The sequence below is a fragment of the Pseudochaenichthys georgianus genome, chromosome 17, assembly GCF_902827115.2.
Source record: "Pseudochaenichthys georgianus chromosome 17, fPseGeo1.2, whole genome shotgun sequence".
Classification (NCBI taxonomy): domain Eukaryota; kingdom Metazoa; phylum Chordata; class Actinopteri; order Perciformes; family Channichthyidae; genus Pseudochaenichthys; species Pseudochaenichthys georgianus.
The window spans coordinates 2,566,390-2,580,352 of record NC_047519.1 but is presented as its reverse complement, the minus strand read 5'-3'; the positions used below and the strand labels follow the sequence as shown (position 1 = coordinate 2,580,352).

At 42.2% G+C, this 13,963-nt stretch overlaps 1 protein-coding gene across 1 annotated transcript in view; it reads left to right on the top strand.

The window, feature by feature from the left end:
• Nucleotides 1-13,642, top strand: part of paxip1 (PAX interacting (with transcription-activation domain) protein 1) — a 46,002-nt gene extending 32,360 nt beyond the window's left edge. The window contains exons 15-23 of the mRNA XM_071206288.1: nucleotides 84-127; nucleotides 547-614; nucleotides 712-814; nucleotides 4,753-4,921; nucleotides 5,011-5,111; nucleotides 5,243-5,377; nucleotides 5,564-5,639; nucleotides 12,705-12,769; nucleotides 13,380-13,642. Of these exons, the coding sequence (XP_071062389.1) occupies nucleotides 84-127; nucleotides 547-614; nucleotides 712-814; nucleotides 4,753-4,921; nucleotides 5,011-5,111; nucleotides 5,243-5,377; nucleotides 5,564-5,639; nucleotides 12,705-12,769; nucleotides 13,380-13,391 (773 nt within the window). The 3' untranslated portion in view covers nucleotides 13,392-13,642. The remainder of the gene's footprint in view (nucleotides 1-83; nucleotides 128-546; nucleotides 615-711; nucleotides 815-4,752; nucleotides 4,922-5,010; nucleotides 5,112-5,242; nucleotides 5,378-5,563; nucleotides 5,640-12,704; nucleotides 12,770-13,379) is intronic.
• The last annotated feature ends 321 nt before the right edge of the window (nucleotides 13,643-13,963 follow it).

Genomic DNA, 13,963 nt, shown 5'->3' with positions numbered 1-13,963 from the left:
GACTTGTATGTCTACATTTTGTGAATATTCTATCTCAGGAAAGATTATGATCTGCATTGACCTCTGTGTGTTTCTCTCTGCAGGCGCCTGGAGAGCGCCAATCAAAGTGTCTCCAGAGGCTGTGGCGGTGAGTCTGACGATTTGACTCTTTGTGTTTGCCTTGTTGCTGCACATTGACTCACACAGGAGCAGCCTTACAGTCAAATCAGGCTGGCTGGGCTTTTGGAGAATAATTCAAAGAAAAATACAAAATAAAATGGCTTTTATCAACTTCAACGACATTAGAATGATTTGTTTGTAATGCTACCCTAAATCATTCTATTTACCCTTTATTAATTGCAAGTCTATGATGACGTGTTTTACACTATTGCCTACTTCTTCTTTGATGTGATGCAATGCTCTGTAGTGTTTCACATTTATCTCAATGTGAAAGATGTCAGCACAGAAAGAAAAGAGCAAACAGTGGATGGTAGATGCTGCTCTGCTTGTTTGAGTGTGTATGTTGGCTCATCTGAGTGTGGTTCTGTCCTGATGTGTGCTGTGTAGAGCCTGCAGCTGCTCCACAAGCAGAAGATGAGCGATTCCAGCAGCCAGCCCACCAACAAGAAGGCCAGGTCAGTGCACTCTGTATCACACACACTCACACAGTTGGAGCTTTGCAGAGTACCGTGTTATGATATGTCATTTTGTGGCTAAATGGTGTGTGTGCAGGCTGGAAGACATCCAGTCGCCCAATAAGAAGCTTCCTCTAGAGTCCACTCCCCGAGTCATGTTCACAGGCTTTGAGCCGGCACAAGTGCAGCAGTACACAAAGGTAAGGTCGGCTGGACACACACACACACACACACACACACACACACACACACACACACACACACACACACACACACACACACACACACACACACACACACACACACACACACACACACACACACACACACACACACACACACACACACACACACACACACACACACACACACACACACACACACACACACACACACACACACACACACACACACACACACACACACACACACACACACACACACACGCAAGCACACACATGCAAGCACACACAAACAAACCACATGTATTTAAATAAGCATGAGACTTCACACAGCTGTTTAACCTGTTAAGCCCCAAGGTCCCCGCCGGCGGGTACCCTTGTTTTTTTTTCTCACGACACTGTGTCTCAGGGGATCTTAATATTTAAGAACCTATTAATGTGTTATACCAGATTAACGGGAATAATCTCAGCTAACTGACGATACAAACCATTTTTACCAAAACAAAACACAAGTCTCATAAGAAGCATCTAAATGACCCCTGAGCGAAAAATGCTAACCTATTACTGCACCGATAATCACTCCTAGCTCCCTTATTACTTATCCTAGGTGCACATCCAACACATCGTTTATGATCGCAAGGAGACACAGAAAGATACAAACTCGCGACGTTATCAACAAAAACGTACATCAAAACAAGTGGCGCTAGGTAGCCCACAACGCTAACATGGCTTACCTTCGTCTTTGTCTGGTCTAAACTGGTCTTCAATGGCATTAAAACGATAAAAAACGATGGTGAAGTTAATCCATAGGTTAATCCAATGTGTCTGTGTCCCTTTGAATGATTTCTGATAATCCATGAGCAATAAATCAGCTTTTCGGTTTTGAGATGTCAGACCTAGAGACAGCTTCACTCTGGAGCAAAACTGTGTACACGAAGCCCCCACCTTTTCGTTTTGCCATGTGTGTATGTGGGGAGATTCCCCTTCGATTCTATTGGCTCTAACGGTCAGAAAGAGATGCCACATGTCAAAATCGAAGAAGGGGGGCTAGAGATAAGGAAAATCCACCCAAATGGTTGCTAAATCTGTCTAAAAAGGTCAAATATAACTTATTTTGCATCAATCTTGATACAGGGTACTTGGTATATGTTGTACTTTGGATTCCTAAAGCTTTTAGTCTACCTTACCATCATCCAAGGTTAGTTTTCACTATAAGTACAAAATATTTGCCCGAAAAAAAAAAGTTTTAACAACATGTTTATTTATTGACCTTTCATTCCTGTATAATCATTTTGCGCAAAGATGGCACTGTTTGTCAGAGCACTTCATCCTTCTGGGATTTCATGAAGAACCGCTCCAACGCCTGTGTGTATGGGAACACCTCTGATCTGTTTCCCACATATCTGAAATAGCGGTAGCGGGGGTGGGGGAGGGGGGGTGAGGTGAGGTGACGTGCAACAACATTAACCTTTCTGTTGGTCGCTTGTTAGCAGATCATTCACGCGATGGCAGAGCGAACAGGTACAGGCAGGGCCCATAATGATAGCCCTATAGTTTAAATCTACTACCCACACATGAACATATGGAAATGGGTTACTATTTAAAAAAATTAATGTATTTATAAATGTATTTAGGAACCTATCCATGTGATTTTTAGTGGGGGTCGACCTCAAATCCCCTATGGGGGTCTAGGGGCATGCCCCCCCGGTAAGATTTTATTTTTTATTTTGGAGTTAAATGCATCAATCTGGTGCATTTTGAGGGGGAAATATAGAGACTAGATCTATGGAAACACCTATATTAAACAGAACTGTATACATTTCAATAATCATAAAATCATGGCCATAACCAATAACATACCATTTCCAATATGAAAAAAACACTGAAACTTGTTTATTAATTTATTTTTGGTTCATTTATAGTTGTGAGTGTGTCTGTGCTCCTGAATCAGCCTCTCCTGTCTCCCTCCTCTCCTCCCTGCTCCTCTTTGAGGCAGCAGCAAAGACTAGTTTTCTCTCAACAAGTTTTAAAAGTGTATCTTACCTTTTTTCACCTTAATATGTGTTTGCATAACTGGTGACCACACCGTTTGAGACCCACTGAGAACTTAGACTAAGTTAACTATCTAAACACTCAGAGAGTCCTTTACCTCACCTGAGCTGAGCTTATCCCGAGCTTGAATGACACAGAGACCAATCAAGGGCTTTGATTTATGATCTGTATGACAGTGGCCATGTCGGCAGGCCACATCATGTGGACAGCCAGTCACCCTGTGTGAGGCAGGCCACTTAACAGGCCAGAAGGAGGCGAGATCAGTACAAGGGAGCGAGGGATCATTGTCCACAAGTTAATCGATCGCAGATGGCGTCGTGGTCACGGACGAATAAAAAAAAAAAATATAAAAAAAAAAAACACCTAAATGGGTCGCGAAATATACTTGGGCGGCCGTTAATATACCTGGGCGGCCCACCCAAGTATAGTCTATATGTGGGAAACCCTGAGTGTATAATAGGAAGATGAATCCACAAGGATATCCATCCAGGACCTATGATCCAGGACCACAGCCACGACTCAAGATCCAGGGCTCGCGATCCAGGACACAGGACCGCAGGATCATCCATGACTCCGGATCCCAGCGTATATAGACACCAAAAAGAAAGACATTTGGGGAAGCTGGGTTAATGGAACATGAGAGAACACAGGTATAGACCGAGAGAAGGAAGAAGTAAGATGTCCCCCGACAAACTAAGCCTCTATCAGCAAAACTAGGGGCTGAATCTAATCAGCCCTAACTATAAGCTTTATCAAAAAGGAAGGTCTTAAGCGCACTCTTAAAAATGGATAGGGTGTCTGCCGCCCGAACACAAACTGGAAGCTGATTCCAGACAGGATGCTGACCTTACAGTTTGCTGTTAAACATCAAGAGCCTGTTGTAGGTCGCTGGGTGTTTCTCAATGTCGAGTAAAGCTGCTCCAGAGCCACTATTTCAAGCATACTACGTCATAGAGTGCTGCCGAAGTACTGTTCCAATGTCCAGGATACTTGGAATTCTACAGAGGCCGGCGTACTTCGTAGCGAGAAATTCCGATGCTGCACATGTGTAAACTCCGTGGTCTTAAAATCTCCACAATCCTTTGCGCATGGACCAATTTCCCCAAATCTGTGGCGGATCATGTAAGGCGGGCCTCTCATATGACGCACACCTGCACACTTGCTCGCCTGTTCCACTCTTTGTTTTCCGAATGCCAGGAAGGATTCTTGCCTCGCTTCTGAAACAAGACGCTCGGAAGACATGTGCTACCAAGCAAGCATACTCGAGATTGAGAAGCGTATGTGTAAGAGGGGAGGAAACCTTTTGTCTGAGTCTCCACTGGATGGCAGCACTAGCCAGCTAGCTCTGTTAGACATTGTGCGGTCAGTGGAGACTCAGTTCTCCCAGCTAATAAAGCATGAGCCTCAACCAATGAGAGTGCAATCTCTCTGATCCACTCATCTGTCAATTGACACTTGTTTTATAAAAATAGGAATATCCAGATGCGAACAAAATGATATGGGTTTAATATGTCACAAGTCATATACAAGTAAAGTCAAAGTTATCAACTGAATGGTTTCATTAAACAAACTGTATCCTAAACATAATAAGCAAAATAAGGTAAAGCTGTAACGGGGTGGGTCAGGTTGCGTGACCCAAAAGCTGTAACGGGGTGGGTCAGGTTGCGTGACCCAAAAGCTGTAACGGGGTGGGTCAGGATGCGCGACCCAAAAGCTGTAACGGGGTGGGTCAGGTTGCGTGACCCAAAAGCTGTAACGGGGTGGGTCAGGATGCGCGACCCAAAAGCAGTACAAAAACAGGGGAGGCAGATATAGGACTAGAAACAAAAAGAAAGTGATATTTCCTTTTAGCATTAGCTCCTCTGTCTCCTGCTGCTAACAGTGTGTCTTCTCTCCCCCTGCAGAGGTTACATGCTTTAGGGGGGGAGGTAGCAGACGGCAGTCAGAAGGTCTCTCACCTGGTGGCCTGTAAGGTGACTCGCACCGTCAAGTTCCTCAGCGCCATGTCTGTGGTGAAACACATCGTCAGCCCCGAGTGGCTGGAGGAGAGCTGGAGGAGCCAGAAGTTTGTGGGTGTGTTTTTACATTAAGGCTACACATTTTCTTACTGAAAAGAATAAGGATGTATGCAATTTAATAAAAAAAGTGTGTGTGTGTTGTAGATGAGCATAGCTACACCCTGAGGGATGCAGAGGCAGAGGTGTTGTTTGGCTTCAGTCTGGAAGATTCACTGAAGAGGGCTCACAATGCACCGCTCTTCAAGGTGAGACAACACGTCTGCCATTGGTCTGGTTACTCCAGAGTTTAAACACAGTGGGGAATGCTTCGATGGTTCTAATGAGTATGTCCCTGTCCTCCACCATCTGTCTGTCTGTCTGTGCGATGGGGGTGCAGGGGAAGTATTTCTACCTCACCCCGGGAATGTGCCCCAGCCTCAGCACCATGAAGCCCATCCTGGAGAGTGCAGGAGGGAAGCTGCTGGCCAAACAGCCGTCCTACAGGAAGATCATGGAGCACAAACAGAACAAGGTGCTCACACACTTTCATCACATGATATAAAGTCCTTACTGGGTGGTAGGGATGTTATGAAGGAATCATGATAATGCATTTCATTTTCATATAAGGTAGAATATAATAATATAGTAATAAGCATTTTATTCATAAAGATTATTGGACTTCTTTTATTCACAAACTCCACGTTGGTGTGTTGTTCAGAACCTCCCAGAGATCATCTTAATCTCCTGCGACAACGACCTGCACCTCTGTAGAGAGTACTTCTTGAAAAACATTGGTAAGACACACACACACACACACACACACACACACACACACGCACGCACGCACGCACGCGTGCGCGCACACACACACACACACTAGGGCTGCTCGATTATGGCAAAAATCATAATCACGATTATTTTGGTCAACAATTAATATCATGATTAAATACGATTATTCATTGACTTTGAAAACATCCATGTATTGAACTTTAAAACAAATAATAATTTGAACAGTATCTTTTTAACTGTTGATTACCCTGAACGTATAATTCAACTGAAAAACCAATACAAAAATTAATTAAATAAATTATACATTTAAATCAACAAATATTTTGGAGCGCACTTCCACAAGCTACTAAACATATATAAATATGATAAATAAAAATGAATTAGACTAAAATTAATGAGATCAAATATGTTGTAGTGCACTGTCACAACCTAGCAAAGCAAAATAATCTGTTTTTTCCCGATTATGTTGCTTTCGTAATTGTGGCAGGCCAAAATCGTAATTGCGATTAAAATATAATTAATTGCACAGCCCGAACACACACACACACACACACACACACACACACACACACACACACACACACACACACACACACACACACACACACACACACACACACACACACACACACACACACACACACACACACACACACACACACACACACACACACACACACACACACACACACACACACACACACACACAGACACATACACACTTTTTGTCTAACACGCTAACACAGTTCTGTACTGTTATGCTGTTATGTTCAGTCATTGTTCTTATGTTGAACATGAATACATTTACTTTGTAAGTAATTATGGGACGTTTTTCTTCTTTCTTAGCAATTTTCCTTCATACTTTCTTGCCGCGAAACAGGTCTTAAATTCTATTCAAAGTGGTCTTAAAAAGGTCTTAACTGGTCTTACATTTGAGTTGGTGAAACCTGCAGGAACCCTGTGTGTAGTAATCCTGACATACCACCATACAAGCTAAAGTGGAACTATTAAAGAAGAAGGTTAACTTATCCCTTGCCTTGCTAATTTATCAAATGTATACATACAAAATACCAGAGGTGTGGACTCGAGTCACATGACTTGGATTCGAGTCACCAATTTGATGACTTTGGACTCGACTTGACAAAATCACAAAAGACTTGCGACTCGACTTGGACTTGAACACCAATGACTCGGGACTTGACTTGGACTTGAGCCTTCTACTACTAGAGTAAAAGTAGAAGTATTCAGATCTTGTACTTGATTAAAAGCAGAAATACTCAGATCTTGTACTTGAGTAAAAGTAGAAGTACTCAGATCTTGTACTTGATTAAAAGTAGAAGTACTCAGATCTTGTACTTGATTAAAAGCAGAAATACTCAGATATTGTACTTGAGTAAAAGTAGAAGTACTCAGGTCTTGTACTTGAGTAAAAGTAGAAGTACCAGAGTGTAGGAATAGGAATACTCTGTTAGTAAAAGTACTGCATTCAAAATGTTCCTCAAGTAAAAGTAGAAAAGTATTCTCATCAAAATATAGTGAAAGTAGCGACAGTAAAAGTAGTCGTTGTTTGATTGGTCCATTTCAGAATAATATATATGATATGTTTTATAATGATTGATCATGAAAGTGTTCTCAAAGCTGGTGAAGGTGCAGCTAGTCTGAATGAATTTGTAGACTGCAAGGTAGCTTGTGGATTTACTCCAGGTGGAACTAAAGTCTGATTCAACACTTTATTAGATTTCACATCATTCATCCAGATCTGTGAAGTAACTAAAGGTATTAAATACATGTAGTGGAGTAAAAGTACACCATTTACCTATGAACTGTAGAGGAGACGAATAACAAAGTAGCAAAACATTGAAATACTTAAATAAAGTACAAGTATCTCAAAATTGTACCCAAGTATAGTACTTGAGTTTATGAATTTAGTTACTTTACACCAGATGCCATAAAGATAGAAAGACTCAGCCTTGCACAGAGGCATGACAATAGATTTTCAAAATGCTCAACAGTGCTGCCAAAATTATAAACTGACTGCTACACAATTAAAATAAATGCTTTTATATATTTTAATTAGATGTGACTCTTTGGCGTTTCTGTTATTATTAACACTGCTGCTTTAGTTGTTTTGACTGCTAAAATCCTCTGTTATTCCTCATTTTAAAGCCGATATTCTGTGGGGTCGGGGGGCTCGGGTCCTTGTCACCTTTTCCATACCTGATGAGTTTGCATCCCTGATAATACTTAGTAAGGAGGTCATAATATTTTTGACTCATGGCTGAAGTTAAGTTTCTCCAGCTCTCCCCAGGTTGGCAAAAAAATGCATCTCAAAATGCATCAGATTGATGCTTTAAAATATGGAATATTCAAAATGTTCTTCCGGGGGAGCATGCCCCCGGACCCCCCTAGAGAGATAATATCCTTCTCACCTTTTTCACGCCTGACCCATTTTCATGCCTGACAAAGGCTGTTTGGTTAAATTACGCTGGTCAATCAACATGACTGAAAAGTGTAGCACTAACGTCAACACCAGTCGTTTTACAAACGGCTGAATAGCAATAGTGTTTCTTAAACGTATACGTTAAGTTCAGCCATAAACCACATAAGTCAGTCAGGGGTAGACAGTAAGGGTAAAATGGTATTGTCACTGGCCCCACCATTGTAACCACTGGCCCGGAGCATTCGTCCACCAAAAAAAAAATCGACTAATAATGAAGTAAATTAACACATTTGTTGAAATAATTTATGCACTAACTACATTACTACTTGTACTACAACATTTTAATCATCAGTTCTTCCTCATTTTCCTCAATTGTTCATATTTGGTTTATTAAAATAATGATATTGTGGTCATTGTTAAAAAATGTCTGCTATTATTATGAGTATTATTATTTGTATAATGCACTTTCTGCCTTCCTGTCATTAGGAGTTAGACATGTAATGGCTATATGTAATTGATTTGATTAGAACAGGGGTGGGGAACCTCCGGCCCCCGGGCCGTATACGGCCCGCGAGACCGTTTGGTACGGCCCTCGAGGTAATTTCTAAACACACGAAAAAAACAAAAAAATGAAAGAAATCTAGACCGCAAAAAAAAATAAACAAGCGAGTACCTGTTTTTCCTGGCCAATGTCAGGGTCCTTGAACACAACACGAGCCTAACGTGTCATCACGTGGTATATGTCTCGTCTGACAGGGATGCAGTTCTGACGGAGAGCACCAGAACGCGGCTCCGGGCCGGGACTTCACAAATCGCAGTATCCATAAGGAGGGTACACATGCCACAGTTTCTGCGTGTCTGTGTCTTTAGTTGAAAGCCCAGTGGCGATCTGCTCATCTGTCACACTGATCATACAGTCAATAACTTTGTTGTTATTAGCATCTGGTTAGCTAGCTATGCTAACGAATATAAGAAGCTTTTTCTACAACCAGTGAGGTAAAGGCACATCTTTATATGATCATTATAGTTCTAAAAAAATAAGAGACTAAAGGAAAAACAGGTATAAAATACTATATGACAGTAAAAAAAAAGTTCTTATAAATGAACAAGAATACAGTTTGAAAGGGGAGTGATTTGTAAAATATCCATAAAGAAAAAGAAATCTGCTTCCAGTTCTGTTTCATATGGGTGTTGAGAGATGTATCCATAGATCTCTTAATTTTGCTCTCAAAGTGCACCAGATTTGTGCTTTTAACTTCAACATTTAAAAAAAAAAATCTCCCCCCCCCACTTAAATCATGTTTACATTGATAGGAAAGTCATGGTAAGATATCTGGATTAAGAGGTTGCTTTTTTTTTTCCAGCATGAAAGAAAGGCCAAATGAATGGGCTGTGATTTTAGTATTTTTAAGCAGAGGTCAATCATTTGTACGGCCCTCGGAGGATGTTGAAAAAATGTAAATGGCCCTTGAGAGGAAAAAGGTTCCCCACCCCTGGATTAGAACCTTCATTATCCTAAACTGCTGGGACATTTCGCCAATACCTTTTATATTGTCTACTCTTCACTTACTGTCAGCAGGTCGGCATTGATGTACAGAGCCGACAGAAGACCTTGTTTATACTGGCATCATATTGAGAGGTGCAGTGACGCGTCCTGAAACCAGGAAGTAAGCTGCTGGTTCCCTTGACAAAAAGCAATGGAATTTCTCCACAGGGTTTTGGAAAATAGTTGGAAATAAGGTCTGTGGAAAACAAACCTGTTTGATAAATGCACGTTTTGTTCAGCCGGATAATCTCCACATGTCTACCCTACTTTTATCATTTTCGAATCATAAATCTAATCGATAGATTATAAAAGGGTTTTAGGACGCGGCACTGCAGCCAACTCCCTGCACTCCTTTAACTCCTCCGGTGACTTTCTTTTATTTGAAGATTGTTTTTTGCACGGCGCTTGGCCGGTTACCGCTCGTATTAAAAACATTTTGGCGAATGGTTAGGTGGTGCGATAGTCTGTAGTGAAGAAGGAGCGCCCTCCCGCTCACGGGAGCCTGCTCGCGCTGTGCTCCGCAGCAAACAGCTGAATGATGTATTCAGGATGTATTGTCAGAGCTGTTTGCTGGGGAGCACAGCGCGAGCAGCAAACAGCTGTTTGATTTTCCCCCCAACAACGACAACCGACTCACGCTATGTTGTAGCGTTGATAAACGAAACAATTTAACTAAATTGCTAGTCAAAATACCAATACCAAAGGCCACTTTGGCCATGAATTGCATTTTTTTTAACAGGGCATCACGGCCAAAGTGCGGGGCCGTCGTGAAATTCCCACCCTGCTTCTGACTTGAGGTGACTTGATAATTTAATTCAGGGGTCTCCAACTAGGGATGCCAGAAACTGACCATGATCAAAAATCAGACAGCCCTGGCGAATAATAATCGATTATTCGACGCAGGGCAGCGCAGAGTGCAGCAGTCTGCACTCTGCGCTGCTGGCTTCCTCCAAGTTTACAGTAAAACAAACTGGTGGTGTGACCAATGGCCATTTACAATTATTAATACTATTACTATTATTAGCATTAGTCTATATGTTGGTTGAAACTAAGCCAGGAAAAAAAAAATTAAATAATAAAATAAAAAATATATAAATAAAATCGAATTTTAAAAATAATGTTCGCTTATGGAGACTGTAACGAATTATCGAATAAATGCTAGCATCCCTATCTCCAACACGCCGATCGCGAGATGCAGCTAGAAGAGCAGACTCCCGTCGGGGAGAGCAGAATCTTCAGCCGCTCCTACTCTTGCTGTGAATCCATGCAGGCAGGGGCGGGACTTTATTTTGTTGGGCCACCATGCGGCCAATCATATGCAAGGACACATTAGGATCATACCATTATGTGAAAGAAGGGTGGGGGGCAGACGCATCAAAGACAGCATAGTGGTACAGGCCAGCTGCACAGAGCGACAGGGAGACGGATTTAAATGCAAGCGCGTCGGAAAAAGTCAAGAAATTAGCAAAAACCGAAAAAAGAAGCAGCATCTGCTGCTTTTCAGTGATACTGGAGAAAGCAAAGCTGAGTGCAGGATTTTTAAAATGAAAATAATCTTCAGAGCAGGGTTTTCTTTTTGGTAATCACTCAGGATGTATTGTCAGAGGTGGGAGAAGTTCAGGTCTTGGATGTAGATTCCGGTGTTCTTTTCCCCATAGAGACCGCCTCGCTGCACATTATCCCTTGCATAAAGATAGATTGTGGGTCCCTTATAACATGTTGTACACAGTGGAAATAAACATTCTGGTCACCTCAACATCAGGGATCTTATACATTAAACTCCTTCTTAGGGATGCTCCGATCGCCAATTTCGGGGCCGGAATCAGTATCGGCCGATACCGATCACCGATCCGATCGAGTGGGCGGGGCCTAAATTGAAGATTTAAACATCACTTTAAATCTTGCATTTAAAGTGATGTTTAAAACTCAGCCAATGGGGCTCATTCACTGGAGCTTCCACAAACAACAATCAACTTAATTATTACATTCAAATGATGTACATTATTCAAGTTTACATTCACTTTGGAGAATAACACGGGAGAGATGAGCGGAAGCGCTCTCTTTTCCTCTCTCCCCCCTCTCTCCCCCTCTCTCCCTCTCCTGACAGCCGGTCAGTATCTCATGCAGCTCACTGATCCAGTAATGAGTGACCCGACAGTGAAGAATACATATATTTATAACTAGTTTAGCTTGTTCCAGAGGTAGATCAAATAGCTAAGTGTGTAGGTCTAACTCTTAGTGTGTTTCGCTCCACTCACCGGTCCGGCGGGCGGAGCTGCAGGATTTCTGCTTCACACACGTTGCATACCGCTATTTTACTGTCTTTTTCGGACACCTTAAAATAATGCCAGACCGATGAAGCCATTTTGGCGAGCTTGTTTTGCCGCACACAGAGAAAAGTGTCATGTATTTTACGTCATGCGATCGGCTCTCGCGATCGGCATGTTTAGAGAGCACCGATCGATCGGTAGAGAGTGAGTATCGGCCGATCTCGATCGGAGCATCCCTACTCCTTCTGAATCAAACCGTCACGGTAGCCTTACCTTACTGTTCCCTCTTAAAATAGAAAAAAAACACGTTACTTTACCAGCAGAGAGAAAATGGATTATTAAATGATTAATGTGGCTAATAAAGAGCAGTTTGATTAGTAAGTATTATCCTGTTGATCGATGTCATTACATTTGGTGAAAAGCACATAATGACTTGTTTAAGACTCGTTTTGTCAAAGTTTAGGACTTGGACTTGACTTGAACCTGCCCATCCTGACTTGAGACTTGGCTCGGACTTGCAAAACAATGACTTGGTCCCACCTCTGCAAAATACATCAAAGATGTGAAAGCTGCAGGTAATGTCTTCTCTAAGATGTTTACATGTTTGACCCCTGCCTTCAGTAGTGCTACCGGCAGTGCGCATATAAGAGGAAGTAATGGTGGGCATGCATACTATGCCTTTATGGAGTAGAAGCACAGCTGCTCACACACACACTGTCATTGGTAGTGATGGCGTGAGGAGGGGTAGTGTTCGGCAGAGCACATGGTCAGCAGCATTGTGTGTGAAGTTGTGTCTCTGCTGTCTCTGTTCCAGACGTCCACAACGCTGAGTTCATCCTGACCGGAGTCCTCACCCAGAAGCTGGACTACGACTCATATCCTTTATAGCCCTGAAGCACACACACACTCACACTCTCTCTCACACACTCACACACACACACACACACACACACACACACACACACACACACACACACACACACACACACACACACACACACACACACACACACACACACACACACACACACACACACACACACACACACACACACACACACACACACACACACACACACACACACACACACACACACACACACACACACACACACACACACACACACACACACAGATCCATTATCCTTATGATTGAAGAGGATCTGTATTCTGTCAGGTGAATATGATCTGGATCGCTGCAGCTCCACAATACTTCCTGCAGAATGATACTTACACATAATACACGCTAGTCAATATTGTGACTTCCATTGACATTTGATTTATTCTGTTTGCATGTCACATGATGCTTCCTAATGATCCACGTTGATCCTGAATATGTCACAGTATGTATTATATACTGAGTATATAGTGATAGACAGCATATTTGTGATATGAAGAATCCTGCGAATCCTGTGAATGAAGACATTCTTCTGACACCTTTTCATCACATTCAGAAGACACAGTGAGTTTCCTTGACAGGCCCACATATAAGTTCACCTGAAGGTGATGAAGAGGAGGAGCAGATGGAGTCCACTCTGACTTTTCTATCTTTTTATTTCTGTGCATAGATCTCTAGTCATTTTGTAGCTTTTATTACCTGTTTTAAGGATGAATAAATGGATGTTATTTTTCCGAGATGTATTTAAATTATGGAAGATTTTAACCTTTTTGCTGTTTGAATTTGAATGTGTATTAGCTTCCGCTGGTACACGCTGCTCTTTGGAATAAAAACTGTATATTATGATTGTGAAACATGTCTGTTTGCTTCCTGGTCATGCTGGGAGGTCATGTGTCCCATAGATTTCATATTTAGGTGGTTAGTCTTCAGCATGGGGAACAAAGGCTCAGATGGAGCATGCTCAGAAGTTTGGGGGATCACTCGAACGAAAGCTCTGCTGCCACTCTCCTCTGGTGTTCCTCCTGATAATTCCTGATAGACCAGATTTAATGAACTGGTAATGAGGCTCTGGGGTAGTTACTGCTGAAGTTCTAATTGCTGACTGTCAGACAGGTCGTGGGGGGGGGGAGATGCAGTGTCGCCTGCGGGGCTGCCCTCAAAACTGCAGCAGAATG